The 26,309-nt window shown below is 37.0% G+C and overlaps 2 protein-coding genes across 2 annotated transcripts; both read right to left on the bottom strand.

The window, feature by feature from the left end:
• Window positions 1-411: 411 nt before the first annotated feature.
• On the bottom strand, window positions 412-13,880 carry LOC140745756 (proton-coupled amino acid transporter-like protein pathetic). The gene is made up of 14 exons (XM_073077650.1): window positions 13,675-13,880; window positions 12,995-13,054; window positions 12,665-12,697; window positions 11,638-11,789; window positions 10,950-11,094; window positions 10,196-10,326; window positions 9,060-9,144; window positions 7,404-7,554; window positions 5,935-6,132; window positions 4,127-4,232; window positions 2,103-2,216; window positions 1,688-1,787; window positions 955-1,043; window positions 412-496 (listed from the first exon to the last, which is right to left on the bottom strand). The coding sequence occupies exons 1-14, from the start codon at window positions 13,690-13,692 to the stop codon at window positions 412-414; spliced, it is 1,467 nt and encodes a 488-aa protein (XP_072933751.1). The 5' UTR covers window positions 13,693-13,880.
• Window positions 13,881-14,260: 380 nt separating this feature from the next.
• LOC140745757 (uncharacterized) lies at window positions 14,261-22,695 on the bottom strand. Its single transcript, XM_073077651.1, has 6 exons — window positions 22,645-22,695; window positions 21,888-22,136; window positions 20,604-20,856; window positions 20,136-20,365; window positions 15,566-15,772; window positions 14,261-14,706 (listed from the first exon to the last, which is right to left on the bottom strand). The coding sequence occupies exons 1-6, from the start codon at window positions 22,693-22,695 to the stop codon at window positions 14,287-14,289; spliced, it is 1,410 nt and encodes a 469-aa protein (XP_072933752.1). The 3' UTR covers window positions 14,261-14,286.
• Between the last annotated feature and the right edge of the window lie 3,614 nt (window positions 22,696-26,309).

A 26,309-nucleotide genomic window follows, 5' to 3' on the forward strand; every position in this document is an offset into this window, starting at 1 on the left:
ATGAGCGGATGGAGTAGCTCCAGCTCCATCCCTAACTGAGACAGGCCCGGACGTGGGCAAACGCCGTCGGGATCGCGGACGAGTGCTATTAGCGTACCCGTGGTCCCGACAAAAGGCGTCCAGAGGAACACCGTGGGGTTTTAGCCGATAGGAGTCCGGCATATCCTGTCCGCTACCCCCGCAGCTTAGAGGAACCCATGAAGGGTTCCCCACGAAAAAAAAAGGAAAAACCACTGTCACATCTATTTCTAACGGATCTCTGATCGAGTTTAGTTAGAGCTTCTTAATTCATCATTTGATATTTGTCTGTCCAGAGATCGAAATCGTACCGCCACAATCTGTAGTTATATAAGAAAGTGCGCTAGTGATGACGTCAAGTTTGGAAAATAAAACAAGTATCCACTTCTTAAACTATTCATTATCGTACGAATAAATTGCTCCACAACACAATAATATTCCTATTACAATGAAGCAGACGTCTTTTAACGATCTCCATCTGAAAAAAGAAAAAAAAAATGTGAGCCGTCACGGGACGCCTGGCAGATGTGAAACATCGACATTATTTTGTAAAAGTAATATGCAGAAAAGAACATATTGTGATAGGAACTAAATATGTCATAATGATAAAATAAAATATTACGGTTTTTTCCAGATAACGATGACTATTTATTGAATTCGATTGCGCATGGCGACGCGTCGCCACACCGTACACACTACTGCATATAGACTGTATATATATACCATCGTCGGCATGCGTCGCCACGCCAGAAATCGGTTTTACGTGCGGCTATAGATGTTTCACATCAAAAACAGTTAAGTATGTAAGTATAATAATAAAGTAAATGGGTAGACCAGCCAATAATTTCTTAAAAAAAGGGGAATTTTACTTCTACTCAATGGGTTTTTAAAATTTGATGGATAAAATGGATGATTAGTAATAAAAAGTTAACATACTCAATTCCTCGTTTATCCTTCCACATTACTAGAGTTTCAATAATTGCCGGGAATATGAATACGATGAAGCCGAGAAAGAAATTCCCAAGCTGAAAAAACAAGTAATCTCATTGGATAATTCGATAGCAAGTAGTTGAAGGTGGTAGAAACTCTCTGTGGTTCAACTTCGCGCACACCACCACCGAACCTATTTTTTTTTTGTTTCCGAGGGGGAAACCTTCATAAGGTACCCGATGACGTGGGAGCGACGCCGGGTTATGTGGGATTTTTACCGCACTAAAACCCCCGGTGGCCGTCTTCAGCGCTTGGTGGAGAACTCTGGGACACCGTCGTCCTTCCCGGGGTTACTTGCTGGACAGTTCGAGCTCCCACTCTTACCGCCCGCAACCCCAGAAGTCCCCTTTTAGTCGCCTTTTACGACAGGCAGGGAATACCGTAGCCCTATTCTAGTCCCAAGGGTACAGGGGCACCACCACCGGACCAATTCCTGCCTAATAACATTATAGGAACATCATAAGCTAGTATTTCCAAAACTAAAAACAAAAAACAAGTAGTATCTATTTCTTAAACTATACTATTATAAACTAATATGAATATGAACTAGTATGAATAAATTTCTCCATAGCACAATGACAGTTAAATTTTAAATTAGGCAGACATCTTTTATCCATTAGATTTTTTACAAAATGCATGCAATGAAGCCTTGGTACAGTTAATTTTTGAATAAACTTACAAAACTCATCCAATTATGGAGGTTTGGGAAAGCTATAGAGAGGCCTGTTATCAGTAAAACATTTAGAGTTCTATAGATCCTTTCCCATATGTCCCGTTTCCTGAAATAAAATAATGTATTTTCCTGTAAAAGTCAAGTAATTCCTTAAAAAATAGATAAACAAAGTCTTAACACAACTTTTTTTTATTTTTTTTTCCGTTTCATTTAAGTAATATCCAATATCCATATCATGGCTTCGTGGTAAAAACTTATAAATAACAGTAAAACACACTTAAGTAGGTACATAAGAAAATCGACACAATACCCTCTTTTTATTTAACTACAAATATTTATTTGAGTAACGTTGTTATTTCGCTCTCATTTTCAAAGCGCCTTACGAAAACTTATACTCGTACTTTGTAATGCAGTAACATACCTCTTGTACCGTTTTCCAATGTAGTGCCATATTACTCTGAAAGGCACCCAAAAGTGTACAGCGAACGTTACAGCCAGAGACGCTACTAACAGAAACTGCATTATAATTGGGGCTCTGAAATACCAAAGACTATTGTTTTCAGAAGTTCCATACCATTCATCATATTTTGTTGCATATGAAATTATTTTGAACGTCTTTCATAAGATATGTGTATTTTATTTTATTATCTCTTTTTCTCTGAGTGTTTGTTTGCGTTTGATTTTATGTACGTATTTCTGTTTTAATATATAATTTAATAGGAGTACGGTTCACTTTATTTTTTTTATTTTATATTTTATTTAAACTTTCCCACTTTCGGTCGTATCACTGGGAGGACCGAAATCCGATGGGGAAGAAAGGTCCTCGAATTGCGACCACGTTTAAGCAAAAGGAGCACACGGACGGTGGACCGACGATAGAAGACGACGAGAAACCGTTGGATTCAAAGGGCCCGGGATCGGTTAGTGTCGTTAACTAGTATGGAGGCTTATGTCTAGCAGTGGACCTTAAACTGCTGATGAATGGATGGAATTAAATTTCTAATATACACACCTCAAAAGATGGTTAAATTTCTAGACATTTGGCTATGGCGACACATCTGAAGGTGGTAGAACCCTTTGTGGTTCGACCCGGCGGCACCACCGCAACACCTATTTCTACCTAATAACAGCAGTGTTAGGCACTGCTGTGTTTGAAGGGTGTGGTAAGGGAGATAGACTTTTCCGAGGCGTCCCAGCTTAGTCCTCAGGGCGTAGCGGCGCATCTGTGGCCGACCTCCGGTAGGAATATCTGATCCTATCTGGGGTTGATTACAGATATCCATGGGCGGCAGTAGCCACTTACCATCTGGTGGACTGCATGCTCGTCTGCTACTCTTATATTATATAAAAAAAATCACCGTTACACTAATCTCTGCCTCAGTTGCGAAAAATCACCACAAGTTCGATCTTGTGTAGGCTTGAAATGTGACCGAGTGGCATTGCAACGTTTATATTATAAAAAAATGTTACAATACTTAAAATCTCATACATATTTTGTATGTACATGATCGTCTGCCCCACAACATACGAAACCCAGTTTCCTCGTAATAAGCTTGCAGTTAAAATAATTTTGTCCGTGGTAACAGATAGAGAAAATGGGGCTCCAGTGATCTCAGAAACAATTAGACTCCGGCCATGAGTGTAATGTAACGTACTGTAATGTAATGTGTTAGGTTTAGCATAACCGCTTAAATGCATAAAGGTTTAATTGTGCAGTCGAAGTCTTTATGTATTTGTAATGAAAGTTATTATTGCAATTACGTTAATTATAATTCAACAAGAAAAACAGTTGTGTTTTTAATTTCGGTTTGTCTCAATGAGAGTTCGGGGTTCAAAACATTTGATTTTTTACAATTATGTGTGAGTTTTGATTATTTAGGTTATTTGGGACGGAATAAAATCGGACAAATTGACTTACTTTAACTGCGAAAAAAACTTTTGAGGAAATACAATCCTGATATCGATATGATATCTATTGAATCATATTAAAATAAATATATGTAGTTTAAAAAACTAAAAAACATGCTTTTATGATAAAATCAACTAAACAGTAGAAAATAATTTTCAATCTACGAATCAATTAAGGAACAGTAAATAGTATAATTGTGAAAAAAGCGTGGGGAGCTCCATTTATCAGTTTTCGAAAAGCGCCAGAAATTCTTCAAAATTTTGAATTAAACTAAACGTTCAAAGTGGATAGAAATCGAGTTCAATCTTTCCGTTACATAGTTACTTACATACATACATACATACAACCCAAGCTAATAGAAGCGTGTTAAAAAGATTTCTGTAGTAATATGTGAAGTCTACCAATCCGTACTTGTTTAGTATGGACTATGGCCTCAACATTTCCCGCTAAATGGAGACCATGGATCTGGGTGTGTTACAGGTGTTTTTGTTATTTAATTTCTGTATTTTTACTGTTTCAAAAATATTTAAACATACGTTTCCATAGGCATGTGGATCGTGATGGGTGATCTGCAGGTCTCTCCCCACGCCCAGTAGCCAAAGAAACCAATTATTCCCACTAAGGCCACCACAACTGCCATACCTGAAATTAAAATGGAGAATAAGATAAATATCTATACAGCCTATTCCAACCTCATAACAGTATTGTTAAGCGCTGTTATATCCTGGTTTGAAACACATACTTTTAAGAGGCATTCCAGCTTAGTTCTCAGGGATAGAGGCGCATTTGTGGTCAACCTGAGCTCGGCCACAGATGCGCCGCTTCTCCTGAAGACTAAGCTGGACCGCCTCGGAAAAGTCTGTTTCCCTTACCACACCCTTCAAACCGGAACACAGCAGCGCCTAACACTGCTGTTATTAGGTAGAAATAGGTGTGGTGGTGGTGCCGCCGGAGTCGAACCACAAAGGGTTCTACCACCTTCATCCACTGTGAATTGCTACTTGAATCTGTTAGGGGACCTCTATTGCCTTTACTTGAAGCTTCTATATTGTACTTTGATACAACAGTCTATATTGTACTTTGGTATATTATCTTATATTTACAATTTTCGTGTCACAATGTTAGTTACCGTACTCCTTCGAAACGGCTTTACCGTTTTTCACCAAATTTTATATGCATATTCAGTAGAATCGGCTACTATCTATTTTTCATACCCCTAAGTGATAAGGGTTGTTCACCTTTAACATTTTTCTTATTTATACGGCAACACTTGCCGGGCAACTAGTACTATATATCACACTTCCGTATATAACGTATTAAGCAGTATTGAATTATAGAACACAAAAGCGTGTAAACAGTATTACAGCGATCCAAAGTAAATAGAATATTAGATGTTAAATCAATTCCATATTCACTTAGCGCCATTTGTAGGGTTGCCAGACTTTTGGATTTAGATGATTTTTGTTTTATGAAATTAAGTAGTACCTAAGACTCAACTTCAGAAAGACATATCTGCGGCTAAGAGGCCAATCCCGGATAAGATTAGATGCCTATCTAAAGTCGGCCATAGATGCGTCGCTACCCTTCGGGATTAAATTGAATCGCTTCAGTAAAGTATGTCTCCCTTACCACATTTTTCAAAACAGAACACAGTAGTGCTTAAAACTGCTGTTATTCGGCGGTACTAATAGGTATGGCAGTGGTGCCTCTGAAGTCGAACTACAATGGGTTCTACCACCTTCAAATGTCTTGTGTAATTCCTAACTTTAAACTAGAACACAGTACAGTTTCATATAAAGAAGTTTAATTTGCTCTGTTTATTTATACTGTTTTTAACCAACTTCAAAAAAGGTGGAGGTTTCTCAATTCGACCGTATAATTTTTATGTTTGTTCGCGGATAACTTCGTCGTTTATGAACCGATTTTGAAGATTTTTTGTTGGAAAAAAGATATTTTAAATTTCTGAAGTCGGCGCTCATATTGGACGCTGTTTACGCCGTTATCCAACGAAATATATTGATCGCCGACTTCAGAACTATGTACTAAACCAATATTTATTTCAATTATTTTCTACTTTGTAGTGACATAGAAGTCGGTTGTATTTTTTTGGTAAACATTTTTTATGTGTAGTTTACGGCCATGGGCAACAGTAATTACTTGACATCACATAAGCCGTAGTTATACACTTATGCCTACTGCTTTAGTTAAACGAATAAAAACTCAAACTCTTTAAAAATGTTTGACAAAACGTTCGCCAAATATCGCCAAGTCTATTACGCAGCAACCCTTTCACAAATATAACACTCATTTATTCATTCAACAACCGAAACGCAACTAAACCGACCGCACTGCAGCACGACAATGATGTACTGGGGTTTGCGCATGTTGTTCTCAATTGGTAGCGTTACACCGATGCCATCAACCGTGTAGAGACAAACGCCACAGAAACGAAACCAGCCATGGATGCTCTTCCACGCGGGCCGCTCGCTAAGATCCGGCGCGACGCTGATGCTGTAGTACATGGTGGTGAGCACGCATATCGCTGCAAGTTAAACACTTGTATTAATATCGTATTGGCTGTTTGGGAGTTACTACTTAGTTAGAACTTAGGTGCTGGGCATTGGTTTCTTCCCACTCATAGCAGAGGCTTAGATATTATATATAGATCTTGCCAAAAACCGAAAATTTCTAGTATAATTATCAAATGTCGGTATTTGGTAGGTAAAAAAATGGATTTTCCCTGTAGTCCCGGGACTAGAATAGGGCTACGGTATCTCTTGCTTGTCGTAAAAGGGGGCTTCCGGGATTGCGGGCGGCAAGAGTGGGAGCTCGAACCGTCCAACAAGTAACCCCGGGAAGGACGGCGGTGTGTGTGGCCGCATACCGTCGTAAACACCAGGTGTGCGGGAGGAGCGTAAATTGCTCCCCCAAGGGCAGAGCCCGATAGGGGCATCGCGCTCGGAGGACTCCGGTTGGTTTCCATCGGAGATCCCGGAGTTCTCCGTCAAGCGCTGAGGACGGCTACCGGGGGGTTTTAGTGCGGTAAAAGTCCCACATAACCCGGCGTCGCTCCCACGTCGTCGGGTACCTTTTGAAGGTTTCCCCCTCGTAAACAAAAAAAAAGGTAAAACAATGGATAGGTTGATTATTATTAATGGGCGTAAGTAAAGGTTAGGTCTCTAAATCAATGCATGTCGAATATTTCAAGTCATAAGGCCAATAATAAGATTTTACAGCTAATATCCTGTTATAGCTTGGAATGAAGTACGTTAAGCCAACGTACTCGTACTCTCTGACTGCAAGTAACCGAGCATGAAAAACCACTAGTGGTCACCCATCCCACTGCCGACTGCGTCCGACATTGCTTAACTTAATAGATTGGTAACTGTATACAAGCAAGCGGGTTATGAATATTTTAAAAATACAATAATATTACTAATCATCATTAATATTAAGTAATCTAAAGTAGAAGGCAGTGATAGTAGCCTAGTGGTTAAGAAACTCGGCCTCTCGATCGAGGAGTCCGAGGTTCAAATACCAGACCTCTGATTTTTTCAAAGTTATGTGCGTATTGGAAATTGATTATCACTTGCTAAACGGTGAAGGAAAACATCGTGTGGAAACCTGCACATTTGATGGATTTATAAAAAAGGTCTCAAAGCTATGTGAAGTCTACCAATATGCAATTGGCCAGCGCGGTGGACTATGGCCTAATCCTTCTCGTTATGAGAGGAGACCCGTGCCCAGCAATGGGACAGTAATGGTTTGCTGATGATGATCATGATGAATGTAAAGTAGAACTATAAGTCTAACCACAAAATATATCAGCCATTAGAGAGAACGGCGCTAAATATTTAAGACTTCTTATCAAACACAATATTATTAGTGGCACCGTGATGATCAACACGTATAAACTTATTGATAAGTCTCTGTCACTTATTCTTGATGATATTGCTTCTAAAACCTGGAAAAATAAACTATATTTTAGTTTAACAAAAGTGATATATTTTTTAATACAAGAGTAGCGGACGAGCTAACAGTCCACCTGATGATATGTGCTTACTGCCTCCTACATTTGTAATCAACCCCAGATAAGATTAGATTCCTACCTGAGGTCGGCCATAGATGCGCCGCGACCCCTAAGGGCTAACGTCGCCTCGGAAAAGTATGTCTCCCTTGCCACACCCTTCAAACCATAACACAGCAGCGCTTAACACTGTCGTTATTCGGCAAAAATAGGTGTGGTGCTGCCGGAGGTGAATCATAGATGGTATAACCCACCTTTCAAATCGGACTGGATGTTCGTCTGCTACTCGTATATTATAAAAGAAACACTTGCAACTTCATTCGTGACATATACAGGATGAATTTTTAAAACGGACCTTCAGGGCCAAATCCGAAACTATAAGGATTAGCGAAAAATGCTGAAAGGAGTTACGAGGCCGATTTTGATAAAAACTAAAACTGCATCATTAGTTTTTTAAAATATTTTTTTTCCTTAGCCGGGAATCGAACGAGTTCATTTTGAAAAAAAATACACCTCTATATTATTTCGCTATCTGATAGTGTCGCTTATAAGGATAAAATTCTGGGAAGTAATGTTATGTGACAAATTAAAGGAAAAGGAAAATTTTGAAGAAAATACGTATTTTTCCATACATTGGCATACTAATCCTTAAGGATTATACATAACAAATGATTTATGTATAATTCTTTAGAAACATACATAAGTCATAGCATTGAAGAATTTTTTGGTTAAACAACTAATTAACTAATTATTCGATGTTATAACTATGGCATATGGCTTAGTATGAGAAAGTAATAGTTTGGCAAATAAGTTACCGCCGTTTTTAGGATTTATTTTTAATGAAAATAGATAACTGATTAAATAGTAAATTCTTATTGTTTGTTGTTTACAACTTCGTTTCAACGTTAAATATGATTTTCTATATCTCTTTTTTTAGTAATCACTCGGATTCGACTCTAAAAGTAATTCTCGCAAATTGTCAACTTTACAACTATATTAAACGAAACTCCGCCCAAAGCTAAGTCGGACATAAAAATATAAATTATTGGGAAACAAAACGTCCATTTCGAATGATTAGAAACATTGAGCCAAAAAAAAATGTCAATACACGAAATGTTAAAATTCATGAATGGCGGGAACTTAACTGCCAAATTAATATGGAAAAATATGTATTTTCTTAAAATTGAGGCTTTTCCTTTAGTTTGTCATTTATCATTACTTTCCAGATTTTGATCCTTATAAGCAACACTATCAGATAGTGGAATAATATAGAGGGTGCATTTTTTTTCAAAATGAACTCGTTCGATTCCCGGCTAGGTAAAAAGTTATTTTAAAAAAGTAATGATGCAGTTTTAGTTTTTATCAAAATCGGCCCAAATCGGATTTGGCCCTGAAGGCCCGTTTTAAAAATTCACCCTGTATATGAATATAAATTTGCTTACCTCCTTAAGAGTATGCGCGATCATTATTTGGAAAATGCAACATGTTCCACAAAACTCAATATACAGAAATAATTCCACTAGATATCTGAAACGTATAAACAAATTGCTTATTATAATGGAATGATACATTTTACTGTATAATTATATTATTCACAATTTAGGTATTTTTCATTTTAATTGACCACCACCACGACATGCGCTACAAAACTTGTCTCTCAATCGGGGTTCGAAGCCCAGATTTTAATTTCAAAGTTATGTGCGTAATCCTAATTGATTATCACTTGCTTTAATTGCGAATGAAAATATCAAGAGGAAATTTACACGGCTATAATGTCTCCTAATTCGCACTAGGCCAGCGCGGTGGACTATGACCTAATCCTTGTCACTTTGAGAGGGTACCCGTACTCAGCAGTGGGCCAGTAATGGATTGCTAACGACGACGATGTACCTACGGTTTGTCATACAAGAAAATGTTTGTCCATAAAAAGTCTCATTCATATAGTTTCAAAATAATTCCTTTGTAATAAAAAGCGTAAATCAGTTGATTGTCTTTTAGACCTAAATTATCGTTATTACTACGAGCCCACATTTAAACACGTTAATACCTACAATAAATCTGGAACAAACTTGGAGTGGTGATAAATTAGCCTCAAACGCTGTAATGTCTGAATTTCAACGCTCGGCTAACTATTACGACCTTAAGTAATCTAAAAAGCTAGGTCAGAAGGTATCTGACTTAATTAAACTAATGTAGTAATATAGGACATTTAAATGAAAATTAAAACTATTATATTGTATTGAAGAAGTTTTAAGGGTAGAACCCTCTGTGGTTCGACTCCGGCGGTACCACCGCGGTGCCGTCACATTTACTTCTGCCTAATAACAGCAAGTGTTAAGCGCTTCTGTCTTTTGATTTTGAGGGTGTGGGAGCGGTGACATACTTTTCCGAGGCAGCTGGAATCTAACGAGTCTTTATGGGTAGTGATCTGTGGCCGACCTCAAGTAGGAATCTAATCACATCATTACGTCACATACACGTCATTGCCTGTGTTCTATAGTCTTCTAAGGACATACGAGTGATAACAATTGAATAATGTACAATTAGTTTCACCTCTCAGTAACATATCAAAAGCTACCTGAAAACTTTGCTGTACGGTCGGCAGGCCGTCATGGGTCCAGTGGCCACTGCTACCTCCGCAAGGTCCGGGTAGGAGAGCCTGCCAACCCGTAGCCGGTTGTACATCGTTTGGGCTGAGTTTACTAGGGTCTGTTGATGAAATTAAAGAAATATCAGAAAATTTTAAGTTTTAAAATATTTGTTTCATAAAATTTCGGTGAATGTATCTTTCTAAAGCTTTTTAAGTTCATACTGCAGATCAGAAGGTTCCCTTTGCAGTTTGACGCCAAAGTTACCACCCCCACAACTATTTCTGTTGTATATTGTGTTCTGGTTTGAAGGCACGTTGAAATAGATACATTTTCCCAATTAAGTCCTTAGGCAGCTAGTCTAAGGCAACGCCCTTATTAGTTGTGTTCCATCGGAGATCCCGGAGTTCTCCACCAAGCGCTGAGGACTGCCGCCGGGGGGGTTTTGGTGCGGTAAAAATCCCACATAACCTGGCATCGCTCCCACGTCATCGGGTACCTTTTGAAGGTTTCCCCCTCGAAAAAAAACAAAAAACAAAAAAAAGGGCTAGCAAGAGCAACGCATCTGTCACCGATATCAGACAGGCTTCCAATCTTAACTGAGCTTGATTACATTTGACATGTTCATGGAGGTCAATTGCCATTTACCATCAGGAGAACTGCATGTTCTTTTAGCAAACATTTTCCAGCAATAATGTAAAAAGCAATAAAAATAATATTCAATGTATTTTAGTTCTTACTTACAAACATGGACGAAAAAACGAGGAGTCCAATAAGGATGGTAGAGGCTAGGGAAGCCCAGAGACCTCCATACATGTACGCTTCGTGCATTCCCATGATACCAGCGCCGAGACACCCTTTGATTAAGTGCGCGATAGATTCTAGTATACTGAAGATAATGGAAATTAAGAAGATAAGTATTAAGTTGAATGTGCCAGGAGATTACAAAAATATTTCTTATTTTAAGAATTAAACTTAATAAGAAGAATATTAAAGACAATGATGAGGGTGATCGGTTAGTTATAATATATTTTTTTTATATATATATTTTATCTTGAGAATATTGAGGGACCAAATATTCGTAATTTTGAAGGATACAGAACGTAATTTTGAATAGGATACAGTCAGCACTCATCAGGATCAAACAGAATTGAAGAGACTTCGTTACATCTATGGGCATAACCACAGACCTGTATTTGTTTTGTACCCAACAGGTCGGTGGGCATAACTATTACTTTATTAAAGGGGGGTTCAAAACAGTATTGTAGATACGGCGAAACAAATAATGTTCCTTTACGTCAAAGCTACTCGTAAGGAGGCAAGAATGTATCAGAATAAATATTTTCCCAAATCAAAATATTTTCCCAATCCTATTCTAAGCGCAAGCGAACGGAATATTTCCACCAATTTTATAATGATGCTGTTGACTTACTTAGTAGCATACAGGCTACGTCTCTCAGCTCTGTAGTCGTATTCTATCATCTCAACGCCGGGATACATCTCATGATAATTAGTACTTTCTGTCCTCTCCAAATATTCCGTCACCTCCATTTGCAACGTGCAGAGCGATGCGATGTCATCTTGCTGAAAGAAACTTCGTAATTTCATATTCCTTCTCTGTTCTCTTATTTTTTTTATTACGCTTATTACTCGCTTTTATTACTTTGTTTTTTTTGTTCACGAGGCGGAAACCTTCAAAAGATACCTGATGCCGTAAGAGCAACGTCGAAATACGTGGGAATTTTAACGCACTAAGAAGCTGGCCGTTCTTAGCGCTTGGTGGAAGACCCCGGATCTCCGACGCAACACATCCGGAGTCCTCCAAGCGCGATGCCTCTATCGGATTCTGCCCTGGGAGGAGCAATTTACGCTTCTCCCACACCATCTCGTGTTAACGATGGTATGCGACCACACATACCTCCTTTCTTCTTAGGGATCGAGCTTCCACTCTCACCGCCCGCAACCCCGGTAGCCCCTTTTTAGTCGTCTCTTACGACAGGCAGGGGATACCGTTGCCCTATTTTAGTCCTCAGCCTACTGGGAGAAGAACTAATTAAACCTAGCGATAAATCAGACGGGCTACTTGAAAGCAGTGACAGTCGCCTATGAACATTTACTACGAACTACGAACGAAGAGTTGCTAGTGCAAGTTCTTTTTAACAAAAGCTCTCTGTGAAGTGCCTCTTGTTAGTGCGCTCCGATAACTTGGGAAGAAGTTCCTTCCACGCATAGTCCTGGCAAAAATAATTGTTCAAACCGAACAAAATTTGTTACTTATATCAATGTATACTTTTATTTTGGTTTTTCCTTTTACATTTTTACTTTTATCGTCTGTTATTGAGAATTTTCAAAGAGCTCTGTGGTATCTATTAATATCTTTTGCTAAAATATTTTCTGATGGAAAGTTACATAATACCCACATACACGGCGATATTTAAAAGGTTGTACTTTGTACTTACCGATTCTCCTGTTGTCGATTTACTGCGATCAGGCTGAAAACATGCAGAAAAGAATGATTAATAAAACGAAAAACAAAATTGTTATCATTTTTTTTTTATTTAGATGCACCATCGACTTATCACTAGACATTCCTTAATATTAATATTACAATATGTTCTATTCAGTGTGATTCGCCATTACAGGTATATACAACATTCATCGTATTATAGCTTTACAACGAAGTGTAGGTTAGGTTAGGTTAGAATATAACATAGAATAAAAAAATGAAGAAAGAAAATATCAAATTAGTAATTAGTTTTCTTTGTAAACTATGTTTATTTTATACAAACCGTCGCTTTAGGAGGTATTGTTTTAGGTACATCATCTTCTTGTTTAGGTTTCTCTTCTTTCTAAAATTATGATACAAAAATTAAGGTATGGTAATAAAAATAAAAAACGTCAACTTGATAGTAATTAATTTATTTAGGAATTATTATAAAAAATAAACTCGACTGCTTAAAAATATAGCCCATGTTACCCCCATTATTTAGAAAAATCAGATAATACCCCATAAGTTAAAATTCGGCCGACATATATACAGACATACATCCATACACTTAAAACATTGCTTTCCTCAGCCAGGTAAAAATAAAAAAATATATATAGTCTAGCTATTTTCAATTAATATAATAATGATTCACTACAAAATTTCTGAGCAGGACGGTAGCCTCCGACTTGCTACCTTTGTTCCTATTATAAAATTTTTATTGTTAGTACGAGCAATATCTGTAATAATCTCCAGATAGGATAAGATATTCCTACCTGAGAGCGGCTACAGATGTGCCGCTGCCCCTGGAACTGGACTTAGTTGGAACGCCTCGGAAAAGTATGTCTCCTTTACCACACCCTTCAAAACTGAACACAGCAGCGCTTGACACTACTGTTATTAGGCAGAAATAGGTGTGGCGGTGATGCCGCCAGAATCTATTGCCTTTGATTACTTAATTATTTATAAATTTTTGCAACTTACCTCATTTGTATTAGACATTTTGGGTCTCCAACATAATCTAGATGGTTACTGCATTTGCATAGATGACATTATATAATAGACGATTCTGCCAACATCTTTGTTTTATAGAAACAATTGAGACCACTACTTTTAATAATATTTAACAATATAATATTAATGATATTTTCTTACAACTTATAATGTACTAGGTTAGCTTTAAATGTCAATGAAATATACAAAATTTATTTGTCAAAAATTTCACGGAAATGTCATTCATATTACTAAATGAAAACAAGTTATAATCGTCTGAAATACTTGTACATGCAAAATATGGTATTCATAGAGTTTCAGAATGCATTTATATTTTTTTGTACCACAGATTGTAAAGAATATCTCTCGATTTTATGCAAATAATAATATAAATGCATAAAATAGTTATTATATTAATTCGGATTTAGCTATAATCAAGGGTTGAAATGTCTTATGTCTATTTTTATTAAAGGTATTTTAGGTAATACAGAGACCTGTCCGTGATTTCAAAATATCTGCCATTTTTATATAAAAAATGGGATTTATAGCAAAAGAGGAGAGAAATAAAACACAAATAAACCGTTCCAATTCATATATTTGAAGTTAGCACTCAGAGCAAAATGGTTTAGGATCAGTACTAGCGTATCCTTTAGTGCTGCCTTGACAACCACCGCCATAGCAGTCATTCTCAACACTTTCAGCACACTCATCATCACATTCATCCGACACCTCCTCAGGCTCACATTCGAAGTTAACTTCACAGGCGTTGCTGCATTTGTCTTGCTTAGCTCCGGTGAATTTAATGCTGCACTCAATATTACATTCATTTCTCGCCTGGCATCTCAAGTTGTTGGATATCCGCAGTAAGTTCCTGATTACCGGTGTTCTCAGGACTCCCTTGTTCTTATGCGCTTTCTTCTTCAACGGCAGCAACCCTTGGAACTGCTCTAGGTCGTTGCTTGTCTTTTGTGCCTTGTATTTTGGTGTTACTGATTTATGCTGGGGTTTCTGCTGTAGCTGCAACTATAGATTTGTTATGAAGTATAAGTTTGAAAGATGGAAGAAGTAGTATTCTATAAGGATATTGCCGCCATACCATAACTTGCATTGTAATTCATGCTGGCTGGAGGATGTCGATGCTAGCTGACCTAAAACTGGTTACACTTTTAGTTCACAAAAGAGGTAACGCATCTGTGATCGGCTACAAATAGAAGTTGCGCCGCAGATGCGCCGCTACCCCTGAGGACTAAGCTGGAACGCCTTGGAAAAGTCTGTCTCCCTTACCACACCCTTCAAACCGGAATACAGCAGCGCCTAACACTGCTGTTATTAGGTAGAAATAGGTGTGGCGGTGGTACCGCCGAAGTCGAAGCACAAAGGGTTCTACCACCTTCAAGTAGAACTTGTCATATATATGGCGTTGGTCACAAGCGGCAGTAAACACATGCAATATGTAGTCTATCTGCTGCGAGTTGTTACTCCAATCTAATAAAATAACAAACGATCACGCAGTCTTCCTGATGGTAAAAGGCCACTGGTGTTTATGAACATCTGTAATTCCCAGATATGGTTTATCCTAACTGAGGTTAACCACAGGTGTTACCCTTTTAGACGTTGGAATACGTTTTATAGGTGTCTCTGCGACATCACTTGATTTAAACCACAAAAAAATAGAAAAACAGCAGCGCTATAAACTGGTATTATTAAGAACAAAATAAGTGTGGCGGTAGTGCTCCCTGAGTTCTACCAGTTCAAAAAACTTTAGAACCGCATGCTAGATACCGGCTTTGAATTTGAATATTGCAGATACTTATTCACTAGCAAGAATCTTCTACAAAATAATACGCAATTCTACAAATTATTAAAGTAATACAAATCTTACCAAGCGATTCAAAGACAAGTCTGAGTTCTTATGCTTTTGAGAGGTCAATTGCTTGTCCAGTAACCGAAGTTTCTTGTCATGATTGAGATGGGAGGCAAGGAAATCGCTGTCAAGTACCACTATGAGAGGTCGGTTGGTTTCCGCGGCTTTCTTGTGCAGTCGGGAAAGAAGGCCTGTGTACACTGAAGTGGGTATTTGGTTCGAGCTCTGAAACTATTGGGTATTGTTAGTAACCTTAGAACGATAGAAGGAAGATGCAACGCTTAGCTTTCGATTTTTCGAGTTCCGGTGATGGCACCATATTGATTTGACTCTGTGAATGTTCCGTGTTCGAACAGCCAGATCTAAATGGCAACTTTGGATTTCTAAATTGGTTCTGGGTGTTTTTGAGTCAAGGGACCCAAGACCACACAGGGATCCCAGTATGGGTCTTGGGTGTAGAAAGCATCTAAGCTCATATGAAGTACAGTTTGTGATGCAGGTTCAGATGGTAGTATGGTGTTGCTAATATAAATATTTTACCCGACTGTAGAATGAGCCTATATGTATGTCTCTCACTTTGGCACGCTCTGCAGCCCAAAAGGCTTTTAACATATGAGGTGCCGTTGGATTCGTTTAAATTTAGGAGTGACATAGTCTACAATTCATCTCTACTTAGGTAATTCTTTTTAAACAGCTATTTGTTTTTTAATATTCGTTACTAGTTATGCGATATTATCATCCTTCAATATTTTATTCGAGAGACTATGTCTATCTTTTTTGGTCTGAGTGAAGGCATTGTAAGCAGCTTTGAATGTCGTATTTTCGTTTCTAGGTCATCTTAACATTATTTTGAAGGGTATGGAAGGTTTCTAGAAAATATACTGTCTATTCACCAATATATTCTACCAATTTATTCCTGTCTCGGTTGGATAATCAAAGCAAAGATACCTATATTTGTTTAAGGTTAATATAAGTTATAAAATTCAGTACATTATTTTAGGTATTTTGCTAGCTCCTATTACTACTATATTACTTATATTTGTCACCTAGATCACACTGTTATAGGTAAGATATCTTAATTTAGGAAAGAGATCTTTCATTTTGTATTACATAAAGAAGTTGTTGATAACAAACGTGAAGAAGAAAGCTTTTCATAATATGTTCTGATTTAGAAATATATTTGTTATTTATTTTGTTTAGGTATTTGTAAGATATGACAAGAAATTCGTGATCAAATTTCGTTTCAATAGTATAAGTACTTATATTTAAACGAATGGCAAGAAGTATTTCATCATATTAGTTTTTAACCCGTTAACTACATCAAATTAAAAAACAATTTGTTCTAAACTGAGATATAATTAAATTAAATTATTGCATACTAGCTGACCCGGCAAACTTTATACCACCTCAAAATCTATTTATGAAATAAATTTCATATAAAATATAGCCTATGTTACTCGTGGATAATGTAGCTTTCGAATGGAGAAAGAATTTTTAAAATCGGTCCAGTAGTTTTTGAGCCTATTCATTAAAATCTAACAAACAAACAAAGATTTCCTCTTTATAATATTAGTATAGATGAAAACCTCACCAAAATCATGAAGCTAATAATTTTCATCATCATAACCACCAAATTCCTTGTAGACAACATTTTGGCGTTGATCTACAAACCGAGTAAGTAGCTAGTATAGTTCCTAACGAATTTTCTCGCTCCAGTAGTTTTAATTAGCGCCATTGAAATTAATTAATCATCGTTTCAATTTTGAGTGCTTCGAGAAATTTCAATTATGGAGCACTTTGAAACGCTGGAACAGAAGGGTTAATAAGGTTCTATGCAGCTTTTATAATGAAAGCGTAAAAGAAATAAGCCCCCCGTGGACGTGCGGTTTGACCCGCAGAGGGTTTCAGATTCGATCCCCGGCCAAGCAGACATGTAAATGATCATGAAACAGAAAACTTGCTTTTCTCTTCTATGTAAATGATGAATTACTAACCTGTCCTGGGTCTGGGTGTTTGTATATTTATCTTTGTGTGTTCATGACACCCATGACATAGGGAATCCTAGTGTGGGGCTGTGAGTATAGAAAGCGTCAACTTTTTTAAAGCAGTTATAGCTTTGTGATTGGAAAGCGTCCTCTTGATCGAGAGGTTCGAGTTTCACATCACGGCCATGCATTTCTCATCTTTCAAAGTTATATGCGTATTATAAATTAATTATCACTTGCAACGCATCTGCGGCCGATCTTAGGTAGGAGTCTAATCCTATCTGGGGTTGATTTGAGATGCTCTTAGGTGGCGGTAGCTACTTACCATCAGGTGGGCTGCATGTACGTCTGCCACTTATACATAAAAAGCTTGTTTTATTCATTTCAAATAATATATCTTTAAATTTGATCCAAATACATTTTCGATTATTACTTTGCCATATAAAAACTAGTTTAAATGTTTAAACAAAATAGAGTCCTTATCAAGAAATTTTGTATCGAAACTAGACTTTTCAATATGCAACAAAAGTTACGTTTTGTTTCCAAGTTTATCGTCGGGTCTGATTTTCAATTCGCTGTGTCGTTACATCCATAGGTAACGATCGGTAGATTACTATGTAAGTCCACTGCTGGGGGATGCCTGGAGAGTACTCCAGAATACTGCGGATGGTGATATATTTTTTTTTTTTTTTATAATATAAGAGTAGCAGACGAGCATGCAGTCCACCTGATGGTAAGTGGCTACTGCCGCCCATGGACATCTGTAATCAACCCCAGATAGGATTAAATATTCCTACCTGAGGTCGGCCACAGATGCGCCGCTACCCCTGAGGACTAAGCTGGAACGCCTCGGAAAAGTCTGTCTCCCTTACCACACCCTTCAAACCGGAACACAGCAGCGCTTAACACTGCTGTTATTATTATGCTGGTAGAAATAGGTGTGGCGGTGGTGCCGTCTGAGTCGAACCACAAAGGGTTCTTCCACCTTAACATAATATGTTATGGGTTAGTGTAAGATGATTGCAAACCATCATAAGGCAGTGCCATATCTAGTGATACGAAAGGAGTTCATTACGAACGCTTAAATGTGTCTGATGATGCTTTTAAGTCAATTATTTAAAGTTTAAAAAAGTAGCATAGGTATTGTAATGTCGACGTCCACAAACGTAAAAGAACTATTATCTATAGTCCGCGTAAAACTGCTAGTCCGCTCTGAATATAGAAATGAATCGCGTCGCTATAGCAAATTGTATGACTACACCTGCTCGCAACAACTTCAGTAGCACACTACCATGAGTTGGCATAGAAACGCCACTATAGAAATTGTAAATAGTAAACTATTGTCATTTTGCTAGTGAATAACATAACTACTATCGTTACGGTATTTCTTGACAACGTCTGTCAAATTAATGACTCATGGGACCGAATTTGTATGGTAATAGATCATAATGACATTCGCTAGCGATTTAATTTCGATAGGTTTTTTACGTATCGAGTTACGTAGTGGCTCACACTACGGATTTTAGTTCTACGAGTAACCACCAGAGGCGCTGTACAATTTTTCATACATTTATTTTACGCAGTCGCTAGCAAGTAATACTTTTGTAAAGTCATGGTAATGCTACAGAGCGGACTAGCAGTTTGGCGAACTATACCACTGTTAAACAATTGTTATTAACTACAGAGTCCTATTTAAGAAAACGATCGAAACTAAATTTTCAATATGCAACAGAAGTTTAGTTTCTTCAAACAGTCCCTTGCCCGGGACAAGTTTCCAAGTTTATAGTCGGGTCTGATTTTCAATTTGCTGTTGTCATTACTTCCACAAGTAACGATCGGTAACTTAGAGTAAGTAATGGTAAGGATGCCTTTACGTTTATGTAAAGTGAATGGAAATGCGACAAACGTTCTCGTATTATGCTAAAGATATACAAAAAAGTTAATATAACCCTTTGCGGTTCGACTTTACAGGACCACTACCACATTTATTTCTGCCTTATAACAGCAGTGTTTAGTAAGACTGTGTTCAGGTTAAAAGGGTGTGGTAAGCGAAATACTTAGCCGAAGCATTCCAACTTAGTCTTCAGGGGTAGCAACGCATATAAAGGCTGATCTCAAGTAGAAATATATATTTATTTGCGGTTAAATAGATGTCCATGTGTGGCACTAGCCACTTATCATCAGGTGGACTGAATGTTCTTGATGGTGACTGCATTCTGCATATATACATATTAGATATTCAAGCAATCTTAAGTGCAAGGTAACTCTAAGGGCGAACTAGAGAATTATAATTAAAAATTCGACTGCTTAAAACATAATTATCATAGCTTTGAATAATCGAACAACAACGCTAGTTAAAATCCGTTAAGTCATTTGAGCTATAGGACGTCAAAGAAAGCAACTTACATACACACATGCAAGAACGCACCCATCCACACACACACACACACACACGTATAGGCATAGTAACGTAAAACATCCTCCGCAGTTGGGTTAAAAAAACATCAATATTCTATTACGACTTTATTTTATAAAAGCCACGACGGCGGCATCGTATTGCCACACTTCGACTGTTTGCACTTCGGTTCCGGTTCGTCACATGCGTCCAGGTCATCGTACACTTGCTTGCAGGTCAGGGTGCAGGTGAAGCTGACCTGGGGACACTTCTTCACGCACTTGTTCAGTTGCCTGCAACGGCCGATCAGCGCTTGACGGAGGAGTTGCTTCGTGCGTTGCAGGTTTTCTAGAAAGTCTTCTAGAATGGTTTGGAAAATAGAAGGAAGAGAAGAGTTAGGAGTAAAGTTTTTAGTGAATCTGTGTTTAATTTGTTGAACTGCGTGCAATTTTTCTGCTTAGCCAAAGGTTGAGAAGAGAATGCTTCTAGCATTAATTACTTTTGTGCCAATTTGTAAGAAATAACAAAGTTGTAAATATTTAAATATTAATTTTAAATTCAATGCTATAAATGAAATGCTGATAAGATACAGTATGTTTTCTGAACTTTGGTTTCGAAGGTAAGGAATAATAATTTAGAAAAAAAACAGAAGTATTTTCTATTACGACATTATTTTATAAAAGCCACGACGGCGGCATCGTATTGCCACACTTCGACTTTTTACACTTCGGTTTCGGTTCATCACATGCGTCCAGGTCATCGTACACTTGCTTGCAGGTCAGGGTGCAGGTGAAGCTGACCTGGGGACACTTCTTGACGCACTTGTTCAGTTGTCTGCAACGGCCGATCAGCGCTTGACGGAGGAGTTGCTTCGTGCGTTGGAGATTTTCCACTGTGGCTGGGTCAACGTCGTCGTCTTCTAGAGTGGTCTGGAAAATAGACATCTACGGAGTAAAATGATTGTCGTTTGGTGGTCGATCAATAAAATGTAGATCAGTTATGGTATACTTTAATCAATTTTATATGATTGAACTTTGGTTTCTATGGTAAGATAATAGATATACTAATAGTAAGGTAACATTGTAAAAAGTAATTATTATGAAGTCACTCAGTAAAAACCCAGAAAATGGTTTATAGGCTTAAGTACTTGTAATCATAATAATATTATGTGTGATATTGGTTAGATAAATGCATTAATGAACTTTCGGGTCTATGGGTGGCCTAATGGCTGAAATTCATATAACACAATCGCAGATATGTTGCTGCATCGACAACGTTTACAGCCTACATTAGGATTCGATGTGTCGTGGTTGTCATAAACAAACACATAATATAACGAATTTACAAACACCTAGACCGTTTTTTTCTTAACGAGGAGGAAACGTTCAAAAGGTATCCAACGACGAGGGAGCGACGCCGGGTTATATGGGACTTTTACCGCACTAAAACCCCTCCGGTGGCCATCCTCAGCGATTGTTGGAGAAGTCCGGGATCTCCGATGGAACACAACCGGAGTCCTCCGAGCGCGATGCCGCTATCGGGCTCTGCCCTGGGGGAGAAGTTTACGCTCCTCCCGCACACCTGGTATTTATGACGGTATGCGGCCACACACACCGCCGTCCTTCCCGGGGTTGCTCTCCGGACGGTTCGAGCTCTCACACTTGCCGCCGGCAACCCCGGAAGCCCCATTTTAGTCGCCTTTTACGACAGGCAGCGGATACCGTAGCCCTATTCTAGTCCTGGGACTAAAGGGACAACAAACACCTAGACCTAGGACAGAAATCTATAGTTATCATTCATATTTACATTAACCATTTACTTTTATATTTAATCAGTAGTTATGATTATGATAATTAATCATGATCAGTAATAATTTTGTCATATTTACCACTGTATCCCCTTTACTAATCTCTGCTCTTGGCTCCTTTAAATATTTAACATACCTTTTCAGGAACCTTACCCTTAACAGATGATAAAGTAAGTACGCCCGTTCATCATTTGGCGTGGTCCTCAAATAGGGCTCATCATCATCATCATCTTCTTCGACTTCTGTCAAATCAGGCTCTTCATCATCAAAGACTCTTAGTTTAGCTTTTTGATGAGTTTTCGGTTCCATGTAAACAATTATAGGTGGTTTTGAGTTGTTTTCAAAAAATTGTGACAGAATGTATGGAATGTCCTTTGAAATATGTTGTTTTGCTTCATAACTCTGTTGAAAAAAATACATGTCATTTGTAAAATTTAATATACAGTATATGAATAAAACTAAAAGTATGTATTTTGAAGGAGGTAGAACTTTCTGTGGTTTGACTCCATTCTACTCTACGTTACTACTATTTCTGGCTAATAACAGGAGCGTTAAGCGCCGCTGTGTTCTGGTTTGAGAGATGTGGTAAGCGAGTCATACTTTTGCGAGGTATTGCAGTTTAGTCCTCAGGAGTAGTGGCCTACTTGTGTCCGACCACTAATCTTATCTGGGTTTGATGCAGATTAAAAACAATTGTTAATGATTTATGTTTGAAACTGCGAATTTTATACTGTACTATCTCTGACTCTTTTCGAGGCAAATATTGTTAAATTGTAAACTACTGGTGAGGAATAATAGGCTTTATTTAGTCCAAATATTGTCAGGGCTAATGACTGGTTTTAGAAATATTGCATATAAAGTTTCTATATAAATAACGTTTGCGTAAAAATAAAAAGCATTGTAAACTTACAAGTGCAAAAGAGAAAAACACAAAAACAGCTACCAACGAGTGTTGTTGCATGATTGCAAGAAATAACTTGATATTGTCGAAAGTTTACGCATCGGTTGGTTTAATTAACTCTTTAATGTACCGTCTGATAAAAACTGAGTGGACATCGCTCGGTCTTTGAGACCCTGTATGTATTTTTTGGTCTGATTATATGTTTGATTAGTTTCTTTTACAAATTTACTGGAGACCAATTATTAAATTGTAACAAATTTAAATTGTGAGTCTGTTATTTTTTATTAAATGAGAATTAATTTAAATTAATGATTGCATGTCTATATGACCGATTTTTAGCTCATAAAAAATGATCTAAATTATCATAATTATTTTAGATAAATAAAATAATACCAGTTCTTAATTTTGTCCAATATAAAATAAAAATAATATCAGTGTTCAATTCGTATAGCGACACATCGGGATGAGTAATAACGTAAGAAGTACTCGTAAATGAAATGAAAAGTTGTTAACGACAGTGGTCTTTTAGACCAACAGACCAAAATTTACGGGTTAAAATTTTAGTACGTGGTTCAATAAGATTGCAAGTTACATGGTAGATAAATGATTTAACTTCAACAAAACACCGTGAATAGGACACGAATAATTACACCTCTCTATCTATCTTGTAACCAATATCTTTGAAATTACATTTCTGAATTCAATTTCATGCTATTTTATTTATATAGCACCTAAAATATAAAATCATATGATGTGCTCATATGCTATGTACTACATTATTTATGTTCTATGTTCAAATATAAGTAACCTAATATAAAATTGAATTTGGTTGGTTAGGCAGGGGTGGAGACTTACATCTTAGCCCTCAGGAGTCTAAGATTCAGCCATGGATTTGTGGCCGTCCCACAGACGGACCTATCTTATTTGTGACTGATTATAGATGTCCAATGGTGATAGTATAAATATTAAGACCAACTCCCGTAATAAAATTCACACAAGGGATAAAAAAATTATAATAAGTCATAATAGCCATTTTCGTAGCCTTCTGAAAATACTTTTATTATCTTGAGACGTCCGCCATTTTGATTTTATAATAATGTCAATGAGCTAATCATGCATTATCATACAAAGCAAATAAGTATGAAAATTTTCAGCTCAATTGGAAATCGACAAATTAAACCTCACCTACATACTGTATGTATTTATGTAAGGACATACAAATTAACAAGACAAGTTAAATAATCTCTTAAAATTAAATAAAAATAATTTGAAATCCCTTCTCTCCCTAATATCGGGATATATACCGTTCGTTAGGGTAAGTTAAGCCCACATCACATTACAGTGTTCACAAACAATGGTGTCCACAAACGTTGGGAAAAACTGACCATGCGTCTAATCACGTCATATGGGACGATGCTTCATATGCCTTTTGTTATGTGCGTGTTAAACAATACTTATTAGGATTGCCTAAATAGTCACTTGGGAACCAAAATGTTGATATTTAAATTATATTCATCAAATAAAATTCATGGAGAAAATTTGAAAATTATGAAAACAATGTTTAAACGAATCAAGTCTTATTCTGATCTCTCTGGTAGAATAATTACTTGCAAATCATGAACAAAAATACATTTAATTTTGTTCCATTTCGTTTCATTTCATTTCATCTCATCGCGTCTCGTGAGATCTCATTGCATCACGAATCACGTCACATACCATCTCGACTCATTATTTTCATTTCATTTCATCTCATCGCGTGTCGTCAGATCTCATTGCATCACGGATCACGTCACATACCATCTCGACTTTTTCAATGTAAATTTATTTAAGATTAATAAATTATATTCGGATTAATACATTTCACATATCATCGATGATTTTGAAACTAAGACCTCAGCGTTAAATCATGTGATTAACATGATTTAACGCTGAACAACATAATTATGGTAAATTCAATTTACAAGAGGTTCAAATTAAAGTTATTGAAACCAACAGTGTGTATATACACTGTGGTTACAGTTGGATGACATTATGCAGTGTCGAGCCAATTATTACGATAAACTCGACAAACGAACGCTCTTAATTGATGACGCTATGCACTACTGAACCAGTAAAATTATTTTAACTAATAGAATAATAAAATTTGTGAAATTCGAGGAATAGTAAATTATTTTTGTTCAATAATGATGATATTGATGTTAAGAGTTCTGAAAAAAAATCAATAAAATAATTGTTTTTTTTTGTACTACATTGAAGTACGAAACAAGTGTACCATCTGATAATAAATGGCTACTGCCGCCTATCGATATCTATATACAATCACCAATAATTAGATTTTTACCTGAGAACGCCTCGAAAAAGTATGTCTCTCTTACCATACTCTTCGAAACGAAATACAGCAGCGCTTAACACTGCTGTTATTAGGCAGAAATAGGCCGAAGTCGAACCATAAAGGCTGTGTAGTCCTACATAATTCAACATTTTAAATAATCCATATTCGAATAATTTTATTTCATTACGAATTTTTAATTACACACGAGATTGAGATACAATGTTATTGAACCTATCGTTTTCTGTGACGGACCTACAAAACTGCATTCAAAAACATCGAACAAAGTTTTACATCACTGAATATGCCCAAATGCATGTTCACCAAACTATCAAAACAGTCCAAATTTACACAACTAAACTGCTTCTCGCGACGTGAATAAATTATTGCATAAACAACAGCCGGCTGCTACCACTTGGATGTACTGAATGAAATATGGAATTATCCTAACCTGCGAGCATACTCCACATTTTCTAAAATATTTTGCCGTATTGTTTCAACTTTGGCACATTTGGCATCTTAAATTTGACTATCCGTGTGGACGAGCTGTCATCTTACTGGTCTGATGAGTAGAGGGTTCCGGGTTCGATCCTTGGCCAGAGAGATATTAAAACAATGGGTTTAGATTTCTGTTCTGGGTCTGGGTGTTTGTGTACTCATATGTGTATCCATGGCACCCACGACTCAGGGAATCCTAGTGTGGGACTGTCAGTGTAGTAAGCGACTAATTTGTTTTAAATTATCAAGCAATTTAATTTTCTTTTAATTTTTATATCCTATTTTTTGAGAAGGAACATATCTTGAGGTTTAAAAGCTATCCGAAACATAGCTACATTAGTCAACTAACGAAAACGAAATTCAGACGGAATTAACACAGCTAAACAGTTTTTCGGGAGCGTGAATAAATTATTTATCAAAACAGCTGGTAGCAGGCGAGTACAGCATGATATACGGCAGTTATCTAAGTTTGCTATGAACATGTTTCAAATTGCATATTGCATCTGCTGTGAGAATGAAGACAATCGTCCGTTATTTATAACCAAACTATCTAATATTATGGCTATCAATGATCACATTTCACAATTACTTCGTAATACTCGTAGATACATTGTCAAATTTCGATTTTAAGTATGTAATAATTGGAGATTGATTGTTATTATTAATAACCGGGCTAAATGGTGATCCATTTGTCGTAACTAATCTGATGTTACTTTACATATATATATTTTTTATTTTATACTATTTTTTTCATACAAATTCTCGTTTATTAGTTATCCACAAACCTGTTTACAAGATTTTTTTTAAGTTAACGTCGATTTTTATTGTGATTCGGTAAATCTTAAGA

This window comes from Epargyreus clarus, unplaced genomic scaffold (genome assembly GCF_041222505.1).
Source record: "Epargyreus clarus isolate Ecla_fem2 unplaced genomic scaffold, WU_Ecla_fem_2.2 ptg000011l, whole genome shotgun sequence".
In the NCBI taxonomy this organism is placed as follows: Eukaryota; Metazoa; Arthropoda; class Insecta; order Lepidoptera; family Hesperiidae; genus Epargyreus; species Epargyreus clarus.